At 41.8% G+C, this 20,285-nt stretch overlaps 1 protein-coding gene across 14 annotated transcripts in view; it reads right to left on the minus strand.

The window, feature by feature from the left end:
• MAGI1 (membrane associated guanylate kinase, WW and PDZ domain containing 1) overlaps nt 1–20,285 on the minus strand; it is a 633,893-nt gene that overhangs the window by 104,853 nt on the left and 508,755 nt on the right. For all 14 annotated transcript variants that reach the window (XM_045990411.1, XM_045990404.1, XM_045990403.1 and 11 more), the window contains exons 4-5: nt 9,969–10,175; nt 1,958–2,159 (exon numbers count right to left, since the gene is read on the minus strand). In XM_045990411.1, the coding sequence (XP_045846367.1) occupies nt 1,958–2,159; nt 9,969–10,175 (409 nt within the window). The remainder of the gene's footprint in view (nt 1–1,957; nt 2,160–9,968; nt 10,176–20,285) is intronic.

The following is a 20,285-nucleotide window of genomic DNA, read 5'->3' on the forward strand; positions in this document are numbered from 1 at the left end:
GATTTACTTACATTTTTATTTATAGTTTAATTGGCCATTTCTTTTTCTTTTTTAGTGGTACATAAAACTGAGGTAAATCTTAAGAGAGAATCTTGATAATAGAGCCAAAGTGCAGCATTTTAAAAATTAACTATTACTCGTTAAAAACTTATATTATCTTAGATTTTTTAGGATGGTTATGACTGTCTATTTTTCCAATTTAGTAAAGGTTATTTTTAAAAGTTTAACTTTAATAATATGTATTATATATGTATATATGCGTGTGTATATATGTATACACACACGAGTATGTATAAGTTTTATAATTTTGAAAGACTTTTCATATCCATATACAGTAATTCCCCCCACTTATTCACAGGAGCTAAGTTTCAAGACCTCCAGGAGATGCCCCAAACTGTAGATAGTACTGAATCCTACAAATACCATGTCTTTTCCTACATATACTGATTCATAAATTAGGTACAATAAGAGATTAACAATAATAGTAAAAGAGAACAATTATAATAAATGATTAAAAATTATATGAATGTGGCCTCTCTCTCTCAAAATACATCTACTCACCCTTCTCGTAATGACGTGAGATGACAAAATGTCTACGTGGTGAGACGAAGTGAGGTGAATGACATAAGCATTGTGATGCAGCATTAGGCTAATACTGATCTTACAGTATGTCAGGAGGATCATCTGTTTCCAGAACACAGTAACCGTAAGTAACTAAAACCATGGAAAGAGAGACTATAGATAAGGGTAGGGGATGAGGGGCGTTTCCATACTCTCAAATTTTAATCCATGTACTTGCCCCATGTTTAAAAACAAAATCAACTTGGGGCGCCTGGGTGGCTCAGTGTGTTAAAGCCTCTGCCTTCAGCTCAGGTCATGATCCCAGGGTCCTGGGATCGAGCCCCGCATCGGGCTCTCTGCTCAGCAGGGAGCCGGCTTCTCTCTCTCTCTCTGCCTACTCGTGATCTCTCTCTCTGCGTCAAATAAATAAGTAAAATTAAAAAAAAAAAATCTTAGGGCGCCTGCGTGGCTCAGTGGGTTAAGCCGCTGCCTTCGGCTCAGGTCATGATCTCAGGGTCCTGGGATCGAGTCCCGCATCGGGCTCTCTGCTCGGCCGCGAGCCTGCTTCCCTCTCTCTCTCTCTCTGCCTGCCTCTCTGTCTGCTTGTGAGCTCTCTCTGTCAAATAAATAAATAAAATCTTTAAAAAAAAATAAAAAAAAATAAAAAAAAATCTTAAAAATAAAATCAACTTAAAATGGATCAGAGACCTACAAGTAAAAAGTAAACTATAAAATTCTAAAACAAAGATAGCAGAAAATGACAGCTGTATCAGTTTAAGAAAAATTTCTCAGCCAGCACACTAAAAAAACAAAGCCCACAGAAGAAAAACACTGATAAATCAGTCTTCCTCAAAATTAAGAACTTTGGGGTCTTCAAAAGACACAGTCAAGACAATGAAAAGAAAACTCAGGCGTGGGGAAAATGCTCACAAACCACAAAGATGATACAGGAATTGTATCCAGAATGTATGAAGAACTCCTAAAACACAACCAAAAACAAAACAAAACAAGACAACCCTACAACCCAAACAAGAAAAAATGAGCAGAGGATTTACCTCTTCTTAATGGCTCAATTTATTCTTTTTTTTTTTTTTTTTTTTTTAAGGTTTTATATGCTATGCCATTATATATACACCGAAACATGGTGTCCCACTCTTTAGGGAAATTTATTAACCTTATGCTTCTTCAAAGTCTTCAGATTCAAGGATTAGGATGCGCTGCTAATTGTTTTTCTTGACAAAGCTGGTAAAATTGTGTAAAAGTCTACCGTGAGCACCCCCCACCCCCCCCACCAGTCTTTTTAAATGTAATTGACCAGCACAGCCACTAGAGATTGGGGGGAAGAGGGATGACAGAAAGGAAGAGAACTTCAGGGAGGAGGAACAGTATACTTTACTCTATAAAATAGACTTCTCCATTTTCGGTGTAGGCCATCTCCCAGTTCTCAGGTAGAGGACCTAAATTATCCTCTGCACAAAGAGGTAGGTATTGAGGGAACTTCTGAGAAGCGTCCGTGATGGGAGCAGCAATGATGCCACTATTCACAGGCGGTAGTGTTGTTTCTTGGAGAGTGTGCTCTTCTTGGTCACCAGAATCGGCTGTGAAATCACAGGGAGATGGAGAGAAGAAAAAAAAAAATTCATCAATTATATCCCAAACCAGGGAGTTCACTACTGTCTGCATCTATATCCTTAAAAGCCCTTACTCTTTCCTAATTGCTGGCCATCAACTCTACTCCATTTTATGTAGTTGGAAGTTCTTTCCAGAGAAAATATCAAAATGACATATCACATTTATTATACCTGAAGAGAAAGACATAATAATGCATTGCTCAAAATCTTAGACATGCCAAAGAAGAAACAAAGTCATGACTCAAAACCTTGAGTCTCATACTAATAAGGCATCCAAACACAGACTGAGCCATACTCCTGCTCTTAGGTTCCATTTGGTTTCATGACTCAGTGGGCATTGGAGGGCAAGAACAAAGTCCATGCTGAAAACACAGCGTCGATGGCATCCTAACCATGTTTGTATCAATTATTTAAAATATTCCTGGTAGGCAGTGGCAAAGATCAAGACTTCACATCAAACTGGAAAGTACACAAAACTTTAGACTATAGACACAGCTATACCAGTGAGTCAGATTCAAGCCTCTTTTGGAAAAGTGACAGGAATGTTCCTGTGAAAACCAAGACAGTTACCCCCAGAACAGGATCATGTGGGTGGACTAATCTGACTTGGGTCTTAAGAGAAGGCTCCAAGTACATGAATCTCCTTGCCTTCTTATTAACTGGAAACATCAAGAGGCGATGTCATCGAAGTATCCACAAATGGCACGTTGACATTCTGGCTGAATTTTTATAGAGGCCAAGAATATTAAACATCATTCTCCATGGGGCTTTAAAACATAATAATCAGGGGTTGTAGTTATTTTCTATCTCCCACAGTAATTCTCCTGTAGACATTTCTGAATCCTGAAAGCAGACTGAGGAATAATAAAAGGCTGTTTTCAAATCTTTCTCTGATGGGTAGCGCCCAATGACGCACATGAGAATAAAGGTAATTCAACATTTGGATGGAGAACATGTCGAGCTTCTTAAACAAGCATCTCCACCCAAAATCCAACACCATTGAAGAGGCTGCCCTGCATCTCTCCCATCTCAGACCTCCCTTTGGAAATCTGTCCATTCAAGGTCATGGTGGTCTAGGTGGGAACTGACTTAAACCCACTCCTAGGTCATGTGCTGGTTCTAAGTCACATTATCACTCTTGCCTTTGTGACAGTATGGGGCACATGATCCAAAGCAAATCGGTGAATGCCAGGCATAGAAGTGTTTGCTGGGATTATTCTCATGGTGATTCTCATGCTGTAGGTGCTGGTGGCTATCTGGACACAGCTTGGCAAGACCTGACTTAGAATTAAGCCTACATAGAGGAAAGGCAGGAAGGAAAGATAGAGAAAGTCACCAAATGGCCCTAATTGAGCCACTGATTCCATGTACTGGCCTCTTCAACTGCTTGATCCCCTAAATTCTTGATTAAGCCAATTTGAGTTGGTTTTACAATTTGTAGCCATGACTGCAGATTAAGAAAACAACTAGAATTCTGAAGTAGAAAAAGGAAATTAGGCCAACATGGAAGAAATATTTTGAAATTTCTGATCAATAAAAAAAATAAACTCCAAACTTGGCAAGATTCAGAAGAGTCGCCTTTCGTTCTCTAGGAGCCAATGTATATTCATTTCTGATGTTTTTAGAATGTACACTCCTCACCAGTCAGTGGCCGTAACAATCACCTGGAGAGATGCTAATATGCAAATTCCGACTCCCTACGACAGAGAACAGGTTTGGGAGAAGGTTCCAAAACATGCATGTTGAAAGCACACAGGTAAAAGAATCATACTTGGAGGGCGGGGGTAATGAATTCTCAAAAGAATGACTAGAACCTTCAGCTTCTAGGAGGGATTTTGTCCTCCTGCCAGAATATGGAGCAAACTCCTGCATCTACAGTGCCAGGCCAGAGGCACAAATGATAGGTCTGGAGGGAGCACTGGAGAGAGTGCAACCTGTCTGAGCAGAGCAGGGAACGCAGTGCCAGGTAATCAGCATCCTGAGCATCCTGAGGAAAAGTGGATTCAGTGTTTCTGGATCTCTGATTTTTCTTTTCTTTCTTTCTTTTTCTTTTTTAAAAGATTTTTATTTATTTATTTATTTGACAGAGAGAGAGAGAGAGAACACAAGCAGAGGGAATAGCAGGCAGAGGGAGAGGGGAAGCAGGCTTGCCACTGGGCAGGGAGCCTGATGCAGGACTCAATCCCAGGACCCTGGGATTATGACCTGAGCTGAAGGCAGACACTTAATCGACTGAGCCACCCAGCTCCCCAGATCTCTAATTTTTCGAGAGAAAGTAGGAATGTCTATTTTTATGCAAAAACTCCCAAAATTTCTATCACAATTCCTTAAAAAAAAAAAAGCAAAATGGCATGACCAAAAAAAAGAGAGAGAAAGAGAGAGAGAGAATGACACTAATTACAAGCACTAACTCAAGCACCAGACTGCCTAACTTTGAATCCTGGCCTCACCTGTTATTAATGTGGGCAACACACTTAATTAACCTCTATATGCCTTGGTTTCCTCACCTATAAAATGGGGATAACCACAGCAAGCCCACAGGATTGTGGGGAGACTGCATGAGTAAAGCACTCAGGACAGCATCTCGCATAGAAGTTAGCAGGATTTGTTAGCTGTCCCCATCATCAGTTTCTTCATCAACATTATTAGGATTAATCTTTGTCTCCAGGTCAGATCTGGCCCTCAGGAAACTGGCAGGAAAAAGACGGATGTGGCATTAGACGACAGACCAAATCAGAGATTTGCCTGTTTCTAGCTGTGTGACTTCGGAACAGATTGATTACCTTTCTGAGCATCTGTTTCCTCATCTGTAAAATGGGAATGATGCATAAGCCATGAGAACTAAAGGACTAAGGACAACATAAAATGCTTGCCGAAGTGCCTGGCACTCGGTGTGGACATCTTGGGTGCTTGGGACTGGGACCTGCTTCCGGAAATGCAAATGTACCAGAGCCAGTGATCGATCATCTTTTAACCCAATCTTTAAGAGCTAGAGAAGTAGGAGCACCTGGGTGGCTCAGTGGGTTAAAGCCTCTGCCTTCGGCTCAGGTCATGATTCCGGGGTCCTGGGATCGAGCCCCTCATTGGGCTCTCTGCTCAGCGGGGAGCCTGCTTCCTCCTCTCTCTCTGCCTGCCTCTTTGCCTACTTGTGATCTCTGTCTGTCAAATAAATAAATAAAATCTTAAAAAAAAAAAAAAGAGCTAGAGAAATACCATGACAGCGGACGACATTTACCTAAGAATTTTAATTAACTCATTTTATTTTTAAGAAAGATTTTATTTATTTATTTGACAGAGAGAGAGAACAAAAGTAAGGGGAGCAGCAGAGGAAGAGAGAGAGAGAAGGAGGCTCTCCACTGCACAGGGAGCCCGATGCAGGGCCCAGTCCCAGGACCCCGGGATCATGACCTGAGCCGAAGGCAGAGGCTTAGCGGACTGAACCACCCAGGTGCCCCAATTAACCCATTTTTTTAAAAAATATTTTATTTACTTGACAGAGAGAAATCACAACTAGGCAGAGAGGCAGGCAGAGAGAGAGGAGGAGGCAGGTAGAGAGAGAGGAGGAAGCAGTCTCCTCGTGGAGCAGAGAGCCTGATGTGGGGCTGGATCCCAGGACCCCGGGATCATGACCTGAGCCAAAGGCAGAGGCTTAACCCACTGAGCCTCCCAGGTGCCCCTTAAATATAGATTTTTTTATCAAAAGATTTTTTTAGCTTCACTGAGGTATAACTGACAGAACTGTACGATATTTAAAGGGTACATCGTGACGATTTGCTATGTGCATACACTGTCAAAGGATTCCTCCTAACTGATTAACCAAAAAAAAAAAAAAGCTATAGATATTTAATGTAAACAATTTGATGTGTTTGGCTTTCTGTGTCTTCTTTCCAGTTCAATAGAACCTTAAACAACCTCATTGTCTCAAAGAAAATGAAACGTCCAACAATGGAGACCGCGACAAAGTGCAGACTTATGAATTCATAGTCCTACTCATGGCTTTGACTTTGACATATGCTCTGATTTTAAGAAAATCTTTCATTTGATTTACCAAACATGGAGGAGCGCTGCTACCACTCTCTGACGGAAGGTTGCCAGTGGATCCAAACAGGACAGGTAAAACGGACGACTGGAACAGAGGCTGGATGGGGAACCAGGAAGCCTGGTTCTCCTGCTGTCTAGTGGGGGGACATGCACTGTTCCTCAGTGTTCCCGTCTACAAAATGCGGAAGGTAATGCCTAGGTTGCTAAGCTCTCAACATTTCCAGGTGGTTTGGGGGATATGTGTGAAAATGACTTATAAACCATAAAAGAACATAAATAACTTTTTCATGTATAATAAGTAAGAAGCTTCCAAATATTAAATACACATATGCATACTTGGGGCCTTGTGAAGGTGACTCATGTCAGACATACATTTCTGGAGCCTATATCACGTGACCCCAACTTTTAGCTGTAGGTGCATCTCTGACGCTGTACGGAGCTAATAAACTTGATTTAAAACACACAGCACACCGGATGAGCGTGCGGGCTCTGAAGTCAGCTTTTGGGGTTGAATTGACAGCTTTGATAGTCACTGGCTTTGTGATCTTGGACAAGCTATTAGACCTCCCTCATATATGTGTAAAAAGCTTAGCAAAGTGCCTGCCACATAGCGCTGAGGAACATTAGCTCCTAAAATAATATCATCTCTTGACATTCCAAAGCAATGTTTTATCATTGCCTACTAATGGAAGAGAAGCGTCAGCAACCTCATGTTCAATAATAGGGGGGCTGCTGGGAGGAAAATAAAGCCTGGGAACACAATTAAATAAACTTTGATGGGGTTAATGGACGAACCAGCTACTTTTTAGTTGTGGTGGTTTGTTACAGATTTTCTAAGTTGTCTAAACAAGGTCCTCATACAAATGCTTTTATTTAGCATTAAGCAACTGTGTGCTTTGGTCAGCAGTATAACTGTACCTTCAGGAAGCACACATAAAGAGTGTTCATTCTCAAGGACTCGTGTAGGTCCATAATCGAGGCACACTGTGTAGAAGACTGGCCTACTGCTTCATGCTCAACAGTCAGTTCTGGAGGAAGTATCTGGAATGGGTTCCTCGTTGCTCAGCTCTTGCCTCAGTCACTGACGAGAGAAAGGAATTGTGGCCACCTCCCCACAAGTCTCCTCCTCTTTTGCCTATAGACATTGCCCATATTATTTAGGCATGTTATTTAGACATTTCATACCTCCTTCCAAAGACCAAAGCAGAAGTCAGCTAAGATAGCAGCAATAGCATGTTAATTAAAAATATCTCAGTAAATATTTTTAATACCTCCACTGTGTTTCTCTATTTGTATATGGAACTCATTCCTTTATCATAACTCTCCCAACCAGGAGCCAAGACCTCACTATATTACTGCCACTCTATGCTCCAAGAGGCTCATGGATTGCTACTTAAAGCGGTTCAGAGAGCAAAAATGCTTTGACACAGCTAGTCTGATACACATATCATAGACTAGGTAGTGTCAATTATTTGAAAGAATTTATATGAGTTAGGGTATGACAGGTTGTCGGCTGTCAGAGCTGTAGCGTGGTAAGTGAGAAGGCATTTAAACATACTGAGGACGCCCATCACACGTATATCTGAAGATCATTTCTCTCTGCATCCTACCGCCTTTCTTGGTGTTAAGGACAGGAGGCTGAGGAAGACCATAAGGTGCCACTTGGCTTTTGTGTGGGTGTGTGCAGAAGGAATGATCAGACTGGTTTCAGCAATGACAAATTGAGCTCCAAAGTTTTTCTTTGATGCCAGGATTTCTAGGGAGTATTCAGCGGGGTCAGAATATCTGAGGCATGGCCTTTAGAGACAAAGATTTATAGTAGCTAGTAACAGGAAGAGCATTAAAACCTATTGTCAACAATTCCTACTTTATTCCTGCTTCATACCTAGAAACCTACTTAATAGAGGAGAAATAAGGGCACACACATTTCCTGGGGATCATCCAGTCCACATGGCAGAACGATTTCCGTGCACATCACTCTGAAAATCTTATTTCTATGCCCACAGCTATGTTTTGGGTTATATTATGATTTGCTATCCTTATTTGGTGAAAGATCAAGACATTATAACGTTAGCTACTTTTTTTAAAGAAATATTAACTTTTTTTCATAATCTGCTTTCATATCAGCAAGGACTATTATACACGAATCAAGTATTTCTAAGTAACTGAAATTAGCTGATTTCAATAAATGCATATGTAAAAGATGATAAATTTCTCCTAGCTATTACAACTATAGGTCAGCCCCTGGCCTAACCATTCTAATTGGAAAATGGAAATTTTTGTAGAATCCAGTTCTTGGAGCTGGAAGGGGGAACTTAGTTATGATTTAACCTTAACCATTTCACACGTGACAGAAGTCAGATAATACATTTATAATAAGACAACTACCAAGAACCAAGAAGCTAGGCTAACAAAGTAGGTCTCCTCATTTTTATTCAATGCTTCTTGCAGAAGGAGTGGTTACTGTTAGGACAAAAAAAACATCAGAAATTATCTTAATTGTCATCTTGAAGAATTTTAGGCTTCTGAGCTTAATGAATTAGAAAACTTCAGAAGAGGTCTATACGGGCTCTAGAAACCATTTGGTTAATACAAGCATTTTCCTAAATATCCTATTAGATTTGCTAATGCAATGCAGAGTTTAACTAATTTCCCCTTTATTGGAATTGAGTCTAATCAAGTAATTACTGAAGTGTGGTGAGGTCAGAAAAGGTCACTAGGAGAGGGTTAGATCTCATATGCTGCAAATAGATAACTTCTCCATAGTGATACTCTAAAATATTGAAGAATTTAGTTAAGGAGAGGAAAATAGGAGAAACAAGCTTTCATCAAAGTCACGATATTACAAACTGGAGTAACAAACGTCTGGTACAGTTGTGACATCTTGAGTTTACTACCTAAGGTCAGACCCCCATAAAGCGAAAAATATTTTTGAACAGCTCTGGGTCACAACACTAACTTAGGAAATAGGCATCATAACCTCTGTGAATGGTGCCCCTAAGAACTGTGCAAGACACAGCCTGCAATCATCTTACCCAGAGGCATTGTCCTTGAAGATCCCCTCATAAAATATAGTATACCTAAGCTTGGGGGCAGATGGCCCTGAATGTATATTTAAATGTATAATGCAATGAGTAATATATGCTCTGTAACACAGAATACGTATGTAAGATATAATCAAGTATTTATTGTTTTTCCATCTTTCTCCATTTGGGGGCAAACAGAAAAACTGCACCAGGTAACTGAACACAGTATATAGTTCAATTACAATCTCTATTTACAAAGGTAGGAGACAAAAGGATGCTGCTAGCCTTCCATACAACATCAATGGATACTGAACTGTTAAACAAATTCTCATATTTCCCTTTATAGGTCATCAGGCATAATTATGGAGCAGTGTCAAGGCCAAGAAATAAATGAACAAAATACAAATATCCTTAAAATATCGTTTTGAAGAGAAGGAAATAACACTGATTATTCTTGATTCCCTTCTACAGACATTTCCCTCTAGCCACTTTAAGATATGTGGGTAAAGTTAAAATATCCTGCAAAGAAGCATGAAAAATAGATCAGGGAAAATAGCACCTCTTCCCCAAGCCTTGCATGGTCAGTTTGAATTTTGTCAACTCTTCCAAGTGGTTCTTGAGAAGAGACCTCTTCTCTTTGCTCTCCGCCAAAGCCTCGCACCACCCCTTCCCCCAAATCCATCAAAGGGGAAGGTAGTCTGGTCTTTACCTGTAAAGCTACTGTTCATTTCAGGAACGTCATCCTCCTCCTCGTTCTCCGCATGGACTATGCCAGCATTTTGCATATCATTGTAGGACTTGGTTCGCTTTGGGGTTGACTGCTTAGAGCCAGACTGAAGGCTTTGCAAGGCATCCGTCGTGATCACTTTCCCACTGACTGGCTGGCTAGGAGGTTTGGGTGTCCCATAATAGTTTCCTAGGTGATGGAGAGATGCATTTGCATGTTTTAGAAAGAATACTTTGTGTTTTTTTCAAGACTTCACATCTGAATCTCTCAGCACATTAAAAAAAATTTTTTTTTAAACTAGAAAACCAGAACACACTGTATTTCATTTCTGGAATAGGTCACAAGAGATGTTGTTCCTACTCAGCTAGACATGGTGATTTCCGAAGTCAGGAGGAAAGCTGCATTATTTCGTTGCAAAGAACCTACTACTAGGGCTAAAAACAAAGCCAGCTGTACTGAATACCAAAACTTCATCCTCATTACATTTGAAATTCAATTGGTCACCTTTTTATATATATGCGCCAGCATAATGCTGAATCCAATTTAGAGTTAGCTTCAGAGAAAATAAAAAATTCATTATGGCCAGCACCCTTACATGCCTACAAAGTCAAGGTCACCTTCCCTTAATAAGGGGACTCCTTAAGAGGGAACCAGGGCACTATATAAAAAGGAGGATGGTGAACACCACGTGGCGCGTCTTTGGCTGAATGGCAGGCTTGACTCTCAGGGTCATGTGGGGTGGGAGTAAACCCTTGCCAAGTTTTAACAGAAAACTGTGTCAATGGTGGCACGGTGGCCACTCTTTTAGGAAATGTCCATTTGACTTTCAGGCACTTTTCCCAACATTTGACTCAGTGCGTTAAGTGATTCTGGGCAGTACCTAGAGGGATTTTTACATTTTATTTTAGTAAGTGTGTATATTTTTAATGTGGACTAAAAGAAAAAATCTAGCTCTACTAAGTTAGGAGTAACAATAAAGTTTACTTTTAAAATTAAAGTGAAAAAGCAATATTTTTAAAGTGATTTTCTTATTTTAAGAGGCAGCTATTTATAATAAAAGGCAACTAATTGAATAAGAATAGTAATGGCAGTGATTAGAGTTTCTTTTTGAAAACTTAAGATAAAAATGTTATTTTAAAGAATATTTCAAGTAAATAATAGTATGTTCAGATATGGACAAAACCATAAAAGTGATTCATGAACAGCCAAAGTTTGAAAAATAAGCTTATAATCAATAATATGCAGTGACTACATGATAAAAAAAATTAGCACTAGAATGCCACTAATCCATTCACCAGCACACATCTTCTAAAGAAGGCCAGAAAGATAAATGACACAGAGTCCTTCAATAAATCCTAAGCAATGTTTGTAATTCTTTGCTTAGTAAAGTAAAATTTATACATAATAACAAATCTTATACACACTGCTTCTTCCCAAGGACTCACCCCACTAACCTCAGTACATGAATAATAAAATACACACTATATAACACAAGTCACAAAAGCAAAAGGAGACAGTAACACGTTGCTCTGAATGAGACACACAGGTATTCAAGAACTGGTTTCTACTGAGCCTTTTTTTTATAATTAAAATTTATTTTTTATTAATATTATTTCTTTAAAATACTTTTGAACCACCACTTATGAATATACACACCCACTTTCTTTGACAGTGGTATGATCGTGTGTGTCAGCAGGAAAACTAAACACACCTGTTAAAACATGCAGTAGACGAATGGGTACCATGTCTGATTTGAAGGACACCAGAATGAAACCTACAAAACACAATTTGGAGGCTTATGCTCAACTCAATTATCATAGTTCTTTCACAAAAGATGATGGTATCAATTTCTTCAAAACATCTGTCAGGTTTCTAACTTAAAGGTACAGGTGTTGAATACAACCAACTTGAAGAAAGGCATCCCATGTATGTTTTTAGAGGCTAACATGTGTTACAAGGAAGAATTGTGGAGCACACATAGGAAGCAGGACTCTTCTTGCATTTCTTTTTTTTTTTTTTTAAGATTTTATTTATTTATTTGACAGAGATCACAAGTAGGCAGAGAGGCAGACGGGGGGTGGGGGGATGAGCAGAGAGCTGGATGCAGGGCTCAATACCAGGACCCTGGGATCACGACTTGAGCCGAAGGCAGAGGCCCAACCCACTGAGCCACCCAGGCACCCCATCTTCTTGCATTTCTATAAAGTTTATATCTAAGGACATCCCATATTTTTGCTAAAGTTGAAAGGAGGCCACAGCATTGACTTTTTCATGAACTGAAGACTATTTAATATGGCTAAGTAAATAAAACAGCTAACTATTTAAAAAATATCTTCACAGGGGGGACAAAAAAGAGAAACAAACTCCAATGAATTTAATTCTAACTCCTTCTGATCGCTAATCTACCAAAGTATGTGCATTGTTGAGTTGGAAGTAAACAAGTACCAATGTCTATGTGAAGACTCCTCCACTGAAATATGTGACCAAAGGATGGGTCCCTTTATTCATAATTTTATAATTACAATTTTGCAAACATAATCATTCACTTTCAGTGCCATGAAACCAAAGCAACAATCAGGAAACTATTCTCACTTGAAAATCAATGAAACCTTAGATATCCTCAGTTTTGACAAAAATAAATGTTTGGAAAACAAAAGTTCTACCCAAATTTGACAAATAGGATTTTCCTCAGTTTTCAAGTTCAGAATCTTCCTTAATAAATGATTAGCAGATTTCTCAGTGAAGTTATAAACTCCCCAAACAGCCCACTTATTCATAGTTGTTTCCTGTTCCTGAAAATTAGTTTAAGATTGCAGACCAAAAAAAGTACCTATTCTTAGGCTGACCATTCACAATGGCTATTGTCAAAGACAAAGTATTGTGTGAGGAATCTCATTCAGGTTAACCTAAGGTGTGGACATGAGCAGTACCCAGCACACCAAAGCAGAAAAGAGACAGTTTAGGCTTCCAAATCCTAACTGGCTATGTGATTCTAGGCATTTAACCATTAAAGAGACAAACAAAAAGCCCTCTTTGTCCTCTTCTGTAAAACTGGAATTCTAAGAATAATTCTTTTTTTTTAGAAAATTCACATTTTAATTTTTTTATTATGTTACATTAGTCACCATACATTACTTCATTAGTTTGTGATGTAGTGTTCCATGCTTCATTGTTTGCGTACAACACCCAGTGCTCCATGCAATCCGTGCCCTCTCTAATACCCATCACCAAGGTAACCCATTCCCCCCACCCCCTTCCCTCTGAAACCCTCAGTTTCCCAGAGTCCAGAGTTTCTCAAGGTTTGACTTCCCTTTTGATTCCCCCCCAACTTCATTTTCCCCCTCCTTCTCCTGAATACTTCCTTTCTATCGAGAGCACCTGTTTGGAGGATAAAAGGAGATGGTCCATTAGAAGTCTCTAACCTACACCAAAGTCTGCTACTAACCGAGCCTTGAGGACTGCTACTTAATGTTCACAGCTTGTTTCTAATCTCTCAAAGGAGCTCATTCCACCATGTTGGAAGGATTAACAAGACATTGTGTCTCAGGAGCCTGCCACAAGATAACTCAATAGTCTTCCTTTACTCTTGTAAAGGAACAAGCAAAAGAACCTGCCAATGATGAAAGAGCCTTGGGCAAGGTTTTAACCCGCAGTCTAATACATCGTCTGTGAGACAGAAATGACAGCCCGAGTGACCCCAGGGTTATTGTGAATATCAAATTATGTAACTTTGTCAAAGGTACCCTATAAACTATAAGGGGTTATAAATGGGAAATGGTGCAATTATTCAAATCCCTCCAGCATTTCTTATTACCCATATTGCCTACAAACGTTACAAAAAAGCTTATTTCTAGGAGTTCTCTAACTACAGGGGATTCAACTTTCCTTCACAGATACGTTTTCCCCCATGTATTCTAAAAAATCATTTGAATTACTCACTAACATAAAAATGGATTTTTTTTTTATTTAAAAGACTTTATTTATTTGACAGAGAGAGCACAAGTAGGCAGAGCTAGAGGCAGAGGGAGAGGGAGAAGCAGGCTCCCCGCTGAGCAGAGAGCCCGATGCGGGGCTCGATCCCAGGACCCTGGGATCATGACCTGAGCCGAAGGCAGATGCTTAACCCACTGAGCTACCAAGGCACCCCGAAAATGGATTGTTTCTGATTAAAAGTGCTACACAACAAAGCATAAACTCTGGTTCCTTGGACTCTGTCCGTCCCAGGCAGTGTTGATGACAAGTGTGTGACCACGGCCAATTCACCTGGAACACACTCGCTGAATTAAGGATTTCTGCAGAGAAGTTGTTCTCTTACCCTGGGTGCGTCCCTGTCCTTGCCAGGCCAACGCCTTGGCCCCAGTCAAGAGCAGCCTCCCTACGGCTGATGCAATGTGAAGGCATGGGTGTACAAAGGGGCTTGGGCACAGCAGGGAGGGGAGAAAACCTAAAACTTCAAAACAGCACCGGTAAGTCACGGATTGGTCTTAGTGATGTGATTCTGGGTGAATGTAGTTTTGGTCCCCGGACTTGTGGTGGGTGGGGTTATGCCGAAATCCCATGTTGTCTTCACCACGGGATGGGCAAGATGGGTGGTGCACTTGCCATGGGCCAGTCACCACGGGTTCCACTGCCTCGACCCGCCCTCTTCACTTTCCAAGTCTAGCTGGCTGGCCCTGGGCAGGTCCCACACGACTCATCAAGTCTCCATGCTGGTCAGCACTGGGCCATGCCTAGCCACGGTAGACTGCCAACTTACAAATGGTACAGGCAAGAGACTCCCCATGAGGAATACGCGCAGCATGTAATGCTATTAAAGAAAAATCATATGAAGAATTTTAAGTATTAAAAAATTAATTTGGGTTATTACCTAGCAGGCTTCACTGCTTCTGGGAGACACAAGCCCAACTGTCCTATAGTCTCCACATTAGCCAAAACACACTTCCTGAGGTGGCCGGGCTCGCTCCCAAGTGGGAATGCATGTGCCTCTACAGCTATTTTCAAAACCGGCTCTACAATAAAACTTAACACGAATGGTGGCTGGGGAGGGAGGAGAGGGCAAGGGAAGACAGAAGAGGAAGCTGCTGCTGGCCTTAATTAACAGGCACAGTCTTTGGCCATGACCAAGCCTAAGAAAATATTTTCTGACATGCGTTTAAAAATTAATGGGGACAGCAAATCAATTTTTAGAGCTTGATAAAATATTTAAGGAGGACCGTAACCCTGAGTTTTAAGCCAGAATGAATCGAATCTATATGACCTCTTACTTTGTACAAGTTTAGTATTCATTCATTTCCCTAAAGAGAATTTGGGGGGGGGGGGGCGCAGGCACTATGCTAGACACTAGAAATAAGATGTAAAAAGGGGACTAAAACGTTATCTTCACAAACGCTCTGTGTGGCATACATCAGTTTTCTTAAACATCACGCAAGCCATAAAGTTCTATTGCAATGGAGACTCTGGTTGAGTGGGTCACAGAAGGGCCCAAGATTCTGAATTTCTAGCTACGACTCACCAGCGAGGCGCACCGGACCACCCCTTGCATAGACAGCAGAGGGAACCAGGTCACAGAAAACCATTCCTCTTTAGTAGATGAGGAACACAGAGGCCAAGAACAGCAGCAATGCCTGCCTTAGGAGTCAGGTCTGGACCTGGCTGGTCCAGGGTAAACAGCACTCGGGTTCTTTGGACCCTGGTCTGCAATTCCACATGGGAGGTGAGTGAGGCAGGGGACACTTGTCTGTCTTCTTCCTATGGAACATGCTTTTGAAAATAAGCAGAACAGCATGGTAGTGAGTACCTGGAATCCATAGTATGCATCTTCAATGGGGCAATATCGCCTCCAAGGATGCAAAAATGGGTTTCATTCTTTGTGGTGTGGAAGGATAAAAAATGCCTTCCTCTTTCTATGCGTAAAATGCAGATGTACACAGAGTACAGAAGGCCACAGACATCCCGCATATCGCTTTTTGCCTAGCCTCAGACTCATGCCACCAACCACGCGCTTGTCCTCAGAGACTGTACTCTGACCCCTCAATTCGATCAAAGCAGCCCTGAAGTGTCCTCGGGAAACCATGTACCTCTCCTTCCTGATGCCCTTTGCTGTAATTATCACACGGCCAAATTTGCCAGTCTCTGTCTTCACCTCCAGACCACAAGCACCAGGAGAGCAGTGACCACATCTGCTTGTGGACCACATCTCCAGGCCTGAGGCAGTGCCGGCACAGGCTGGCATTAGGAATTCTTGGGGAATGAGTCAATACACAGGTAGGGACAGCACACAGGAACGCCAGCCTGGGATGCTCCTCCACGCCTCTCTTGTGGATCTGGTTTTTAAGAGCATGACTCACGGCAGCCTCTTCCCAGTCCATCAATCACATCCCGCTGACTTCAGATCTGCGCTATTTCACTTTCCACTTGCTTGCTCAGCACATGATGGTATCATTCCTACAAACGCCCATCACTTTCTTTTTACTCTTCCTTGGCTTACCTGCTCCACCCCACGGAACCATGATTTGCACACAGAGAATGACAGTAAGCCACTGTCCTCTAATGAGATGTTTGTTCTTGCCACTGCGGTCTGGCTTTACATAGAAGACTGAAGAGGGTAATATAATTCAATAGCTTTGTGACCCTGAGCAAGGTAAGGGACCTCTCTCTTCGCAGTCTCAGTTCTTATGGTATAAAGACAAGAATAGCACTCATCTAGCAGGTTTTTTTTGAGTGATGGACTCAGATACCACATACAAAGGACTTCGCCATTGTGCTGGGAACAATGTTAGCATGTAATGAACCCAAGCAGTCTTAAGTGCCGCCTTCTGCTGGAGGCCAGTATAAGCTCTAAAACACAGAAGAGGGTACTGGTGTCACAATGTACACAGAAAGACCAACGTTGACCAAAATTTATCTTGACTGTGTACCTGTCATGTCACAACCCATACATTCACTTACTCTAATCTTTATTAATAATCCTATGGAAAAAAAGACATTAGTAGTCCCATTTTCAGATGAAGATGAGATTCACACAACATGTAAACAACAACTGGCATTTGCACACCCATTTTTCTGTCCCCAACATTGATGTTGTCAACTTAGGAGTCTCTAAGGATCTCAAAGCAGGGAGTGGAGCAAAACTACCCTGATACCAGCCTCTCCAGCTTCATATGCAGAGGAACAGCCAATTGCAGCACAGATTCCCTTTGGTTACTTTCATTATCAACAGAGAACATTCCACGGTGGAGTTTGCCAACAGAGCTTATCACAACAGACGGCTTCCAAGGCCTGCCAAAGAACAGGACTCCAGACCGTCTCATTTTCCTCAATGACAAACAAGAACTCTCTTGACCCCTGCTTTATCTCTGTGTCCCCAAAAAGTATACTCTTGGCAGCTGCTTTTTGGTAGACCTTCTAGGAAGCAAAACAATAACATTATTGAAGGCTGACATCCTTCTCCCTCATTGACATGCAGAAATATGCAACCCATAACTCCAATTTGAAATGTCACACTGGCGCCGTACTTCCATGCTGGGAGAAAACCTTTGCGATGCCTAAAGTGTATAATTACAAATGCCCAGAGGCATTTGTAAAACAGGCATGTTTGGAACCACCCCTACTGAATAGTTCGTCCCTTGTAAACCCTCTCCTAGAGAAGTCCCAAGGGCTGGCTGAAGCAGCAACCTGTCTCCCTAAGTGAAAATGTCAACAAGAAGGAAAAAAAAAAGAAAGCAAAGCATGGCAAAGAGAGATGGTGCGGCTGATTTATTTTAAGCACCATATCCAATAAATGTGTTCATTGCCACAATTAGGAAGTCGGGCCAAGGAGGAAAGACACATTTATTTCCGTTTTCTTGGCCTTGATGTCCAATCTATCTACTGACAGAATAAGGCGTTGGTTCAAATTGCAAAGCCGAGATCTGTTATGAGCTCCACTAATAACTTCTGTGCTTTGTGAGGGACAATAGTTAGACTGCTTATAGAGACAGGTGGGGCCTCGACTCTGTTGGAGTAAATGCAACTCTTGGTATTAGAACTGGTGGCGCGTGGAAAGTTCCATCATGCTTTCCTGAGCCCCACCACCGAACCTGCCCCTTTCCAGCTTCTTATCTCAGCAAATGGTCCCAGTTACGTAAGACAGAAACTAGGAGTCATCCTAGGATGACTACCGTCAGGTGCATCTTCTACTCCTTCCCACGATAACTGATCCATTGCCAAGCCCAGCTTTTTAATCCCATAAATATCTTAAGATTCAGTCCACTCATCATTACCACCGCCATCACCATCACAGCCCAAAGCTAACCCCATCTAGGGTTGCCAGAGAAAATGCAAAACTAGATGTTTTATTTTTTTTTTTCATTTATTAAATCTAGCAATCTAACTCCAGTTCGACCATTAGAGCTCACTCCAATTATTACTTCTACAGGAAAAGCTTTCCCCCACTCCATAGAGATCAAATCTTCCCCACCTATAGTCTCTGCTGCAGACCCTAGCGCACTCACAACTGTACATGTATGTCTGTGATTACTTGAATACCGAGCCTTGTGCACTACAAGACCTAGGAGGGCAATGATCATATCCGGTTTTGCTCAGCATTTTTAAAGAATAAACAACTGATGAACAAACCAGGCATACAGTCTACAAAAGAGGTGTCCATTTCCAAGGGGCAGAATGGGAAGAATGGGAAATACTGGCATCCAGGTCCTGCCTGGGACGTGACTTGGGTGATGGGCTTTTGGCCGGGCTTTGTCCCAATTCCCTTTAGTGTTTTAGACCAGTCTCTCCCAGGACCTCAGTTCTGTCTTCTCAGGAAATGACCCCACCTCATTCCCAGCTTTAAAATCCTACAACCCTGCAACTCTAAACCCCAAACACATATTGACGGTTACCCAGCCCTGAGGTTTTGTTGCGTTATTCTACTTGTCTGCCATTTCACATGTCACTAAATGCACCCACAAAAGAAGATCACCACTGCTCTGCAGTAACATGTACTTTGGGAGGATTCGAAATTATCCTTTTTAAAGGAGCTTAACTCTTAAACATGTGCTTAGCTCTCTGAAGTCAGCTGAGTGAGAGGGGAGGGCCCTTCTCCAGTAGGTGCTCACCCTTCCCTGCAGAAGCTTTTGTTCTAGAGCTGTGCTGTAAAACACAGCACCCACCAGACACCTGTGACTATTTAAAGTTAAATTAGTTTAAATTAAACTAAATCTAAAATTCAGTTTCTCAGTCACAATAACCACATGGGGCTAGTGGCCGCCATACTGGGCAGCTCAGAACCCCGAACATTTTCATTACTGAAGAAAGTTCTGTTGCATTGCCCTGTTTCTAAAGAAAGCAGGGCATGGCTCTCTGTCCCTCCTTCTCCAGGACCAATGTTCTGACCTTCTCTCAATTCATCCCACTTGCTTTCTCTGGATTCAAGCCTCGAGGCCGGTGCTGACTTTCAAACTCAAACAATGTCCCTGAGTCTCTCACTTGAAACCATGAGGTCCTCTGACAAGCTTTAGTAACTGTCCCTTCCAAAAGGGAGTCTCCTCTGATGGGAGATGAGATGTTGTGCCCTTGCTGTATGCTTCTGAAGCACCCTGTTTCCCTTCTCAGAACACACACCGCCTCTCTTGAAATTGTTCAGTTTGCTTCATAACACTGAGGGGCTGCAGAGGACGAACACTGGGGGCCAGGCAGCCCAGGTTTGGACCCAGCTCTATTTAGAAAAGATAACTGTGTGAATTTAGAAAAGATAACTGTGAATTTAGAAAAGATAACTGACCTCTCTGGGCCTCGTGCTCTTCTTCTGTAAAATGGGGAATCAACTGTACCTACCTGACAGGACTGCTGGGTAATTAAGTGAGCTGGGGCATATCACACATTTTTTTTTTAAAGATTTTATTTATTTATTTGACAGGCAGAGATCACAAGTTGGCAGAGAGGCCGGCAGAGAGAGAGAGAGAGAGAGGGAAGCAGGCTCCCCGCTGAGCAGAGAGCCCGATGCGGGACTCGATCCCAGGACCCCGAGATCATGACCTGAGCCGAAGGCAGCAGCTTAACCCACTGAGCCACCCAGGTGCCCCGGCATATCACACATTTTGAAGAGCACCCAACACATAGTTCATGCCCGACAAGTGCTGGCAAAAATAAATAACTAAAAAGCACAGCATCTTCAAAGGCAGAGCTGCTTTGGTCTTCTGTCTTGTATATCACACCTCAGGCCACGAAATGACACCTGAGGCAAAGCGAATGCTCAATTACTACTTGTTGAATTGAACTGTGTATGCGTAGACGGGCTTGCTTGAACCCCGTACTGCCGGG

Source organism: Meles meles, chromosome 20, assembly GCF_922984935.1.
Source record: "Meles meles chromosome 20, mMelMel3.1 paternal haplotype, whole genome shotgun sequence".
NCBI lineage: Eukaryota > Metazoa > Chordata > Mammalia > Carnivora > Mustelidae > Meles > Meles meles.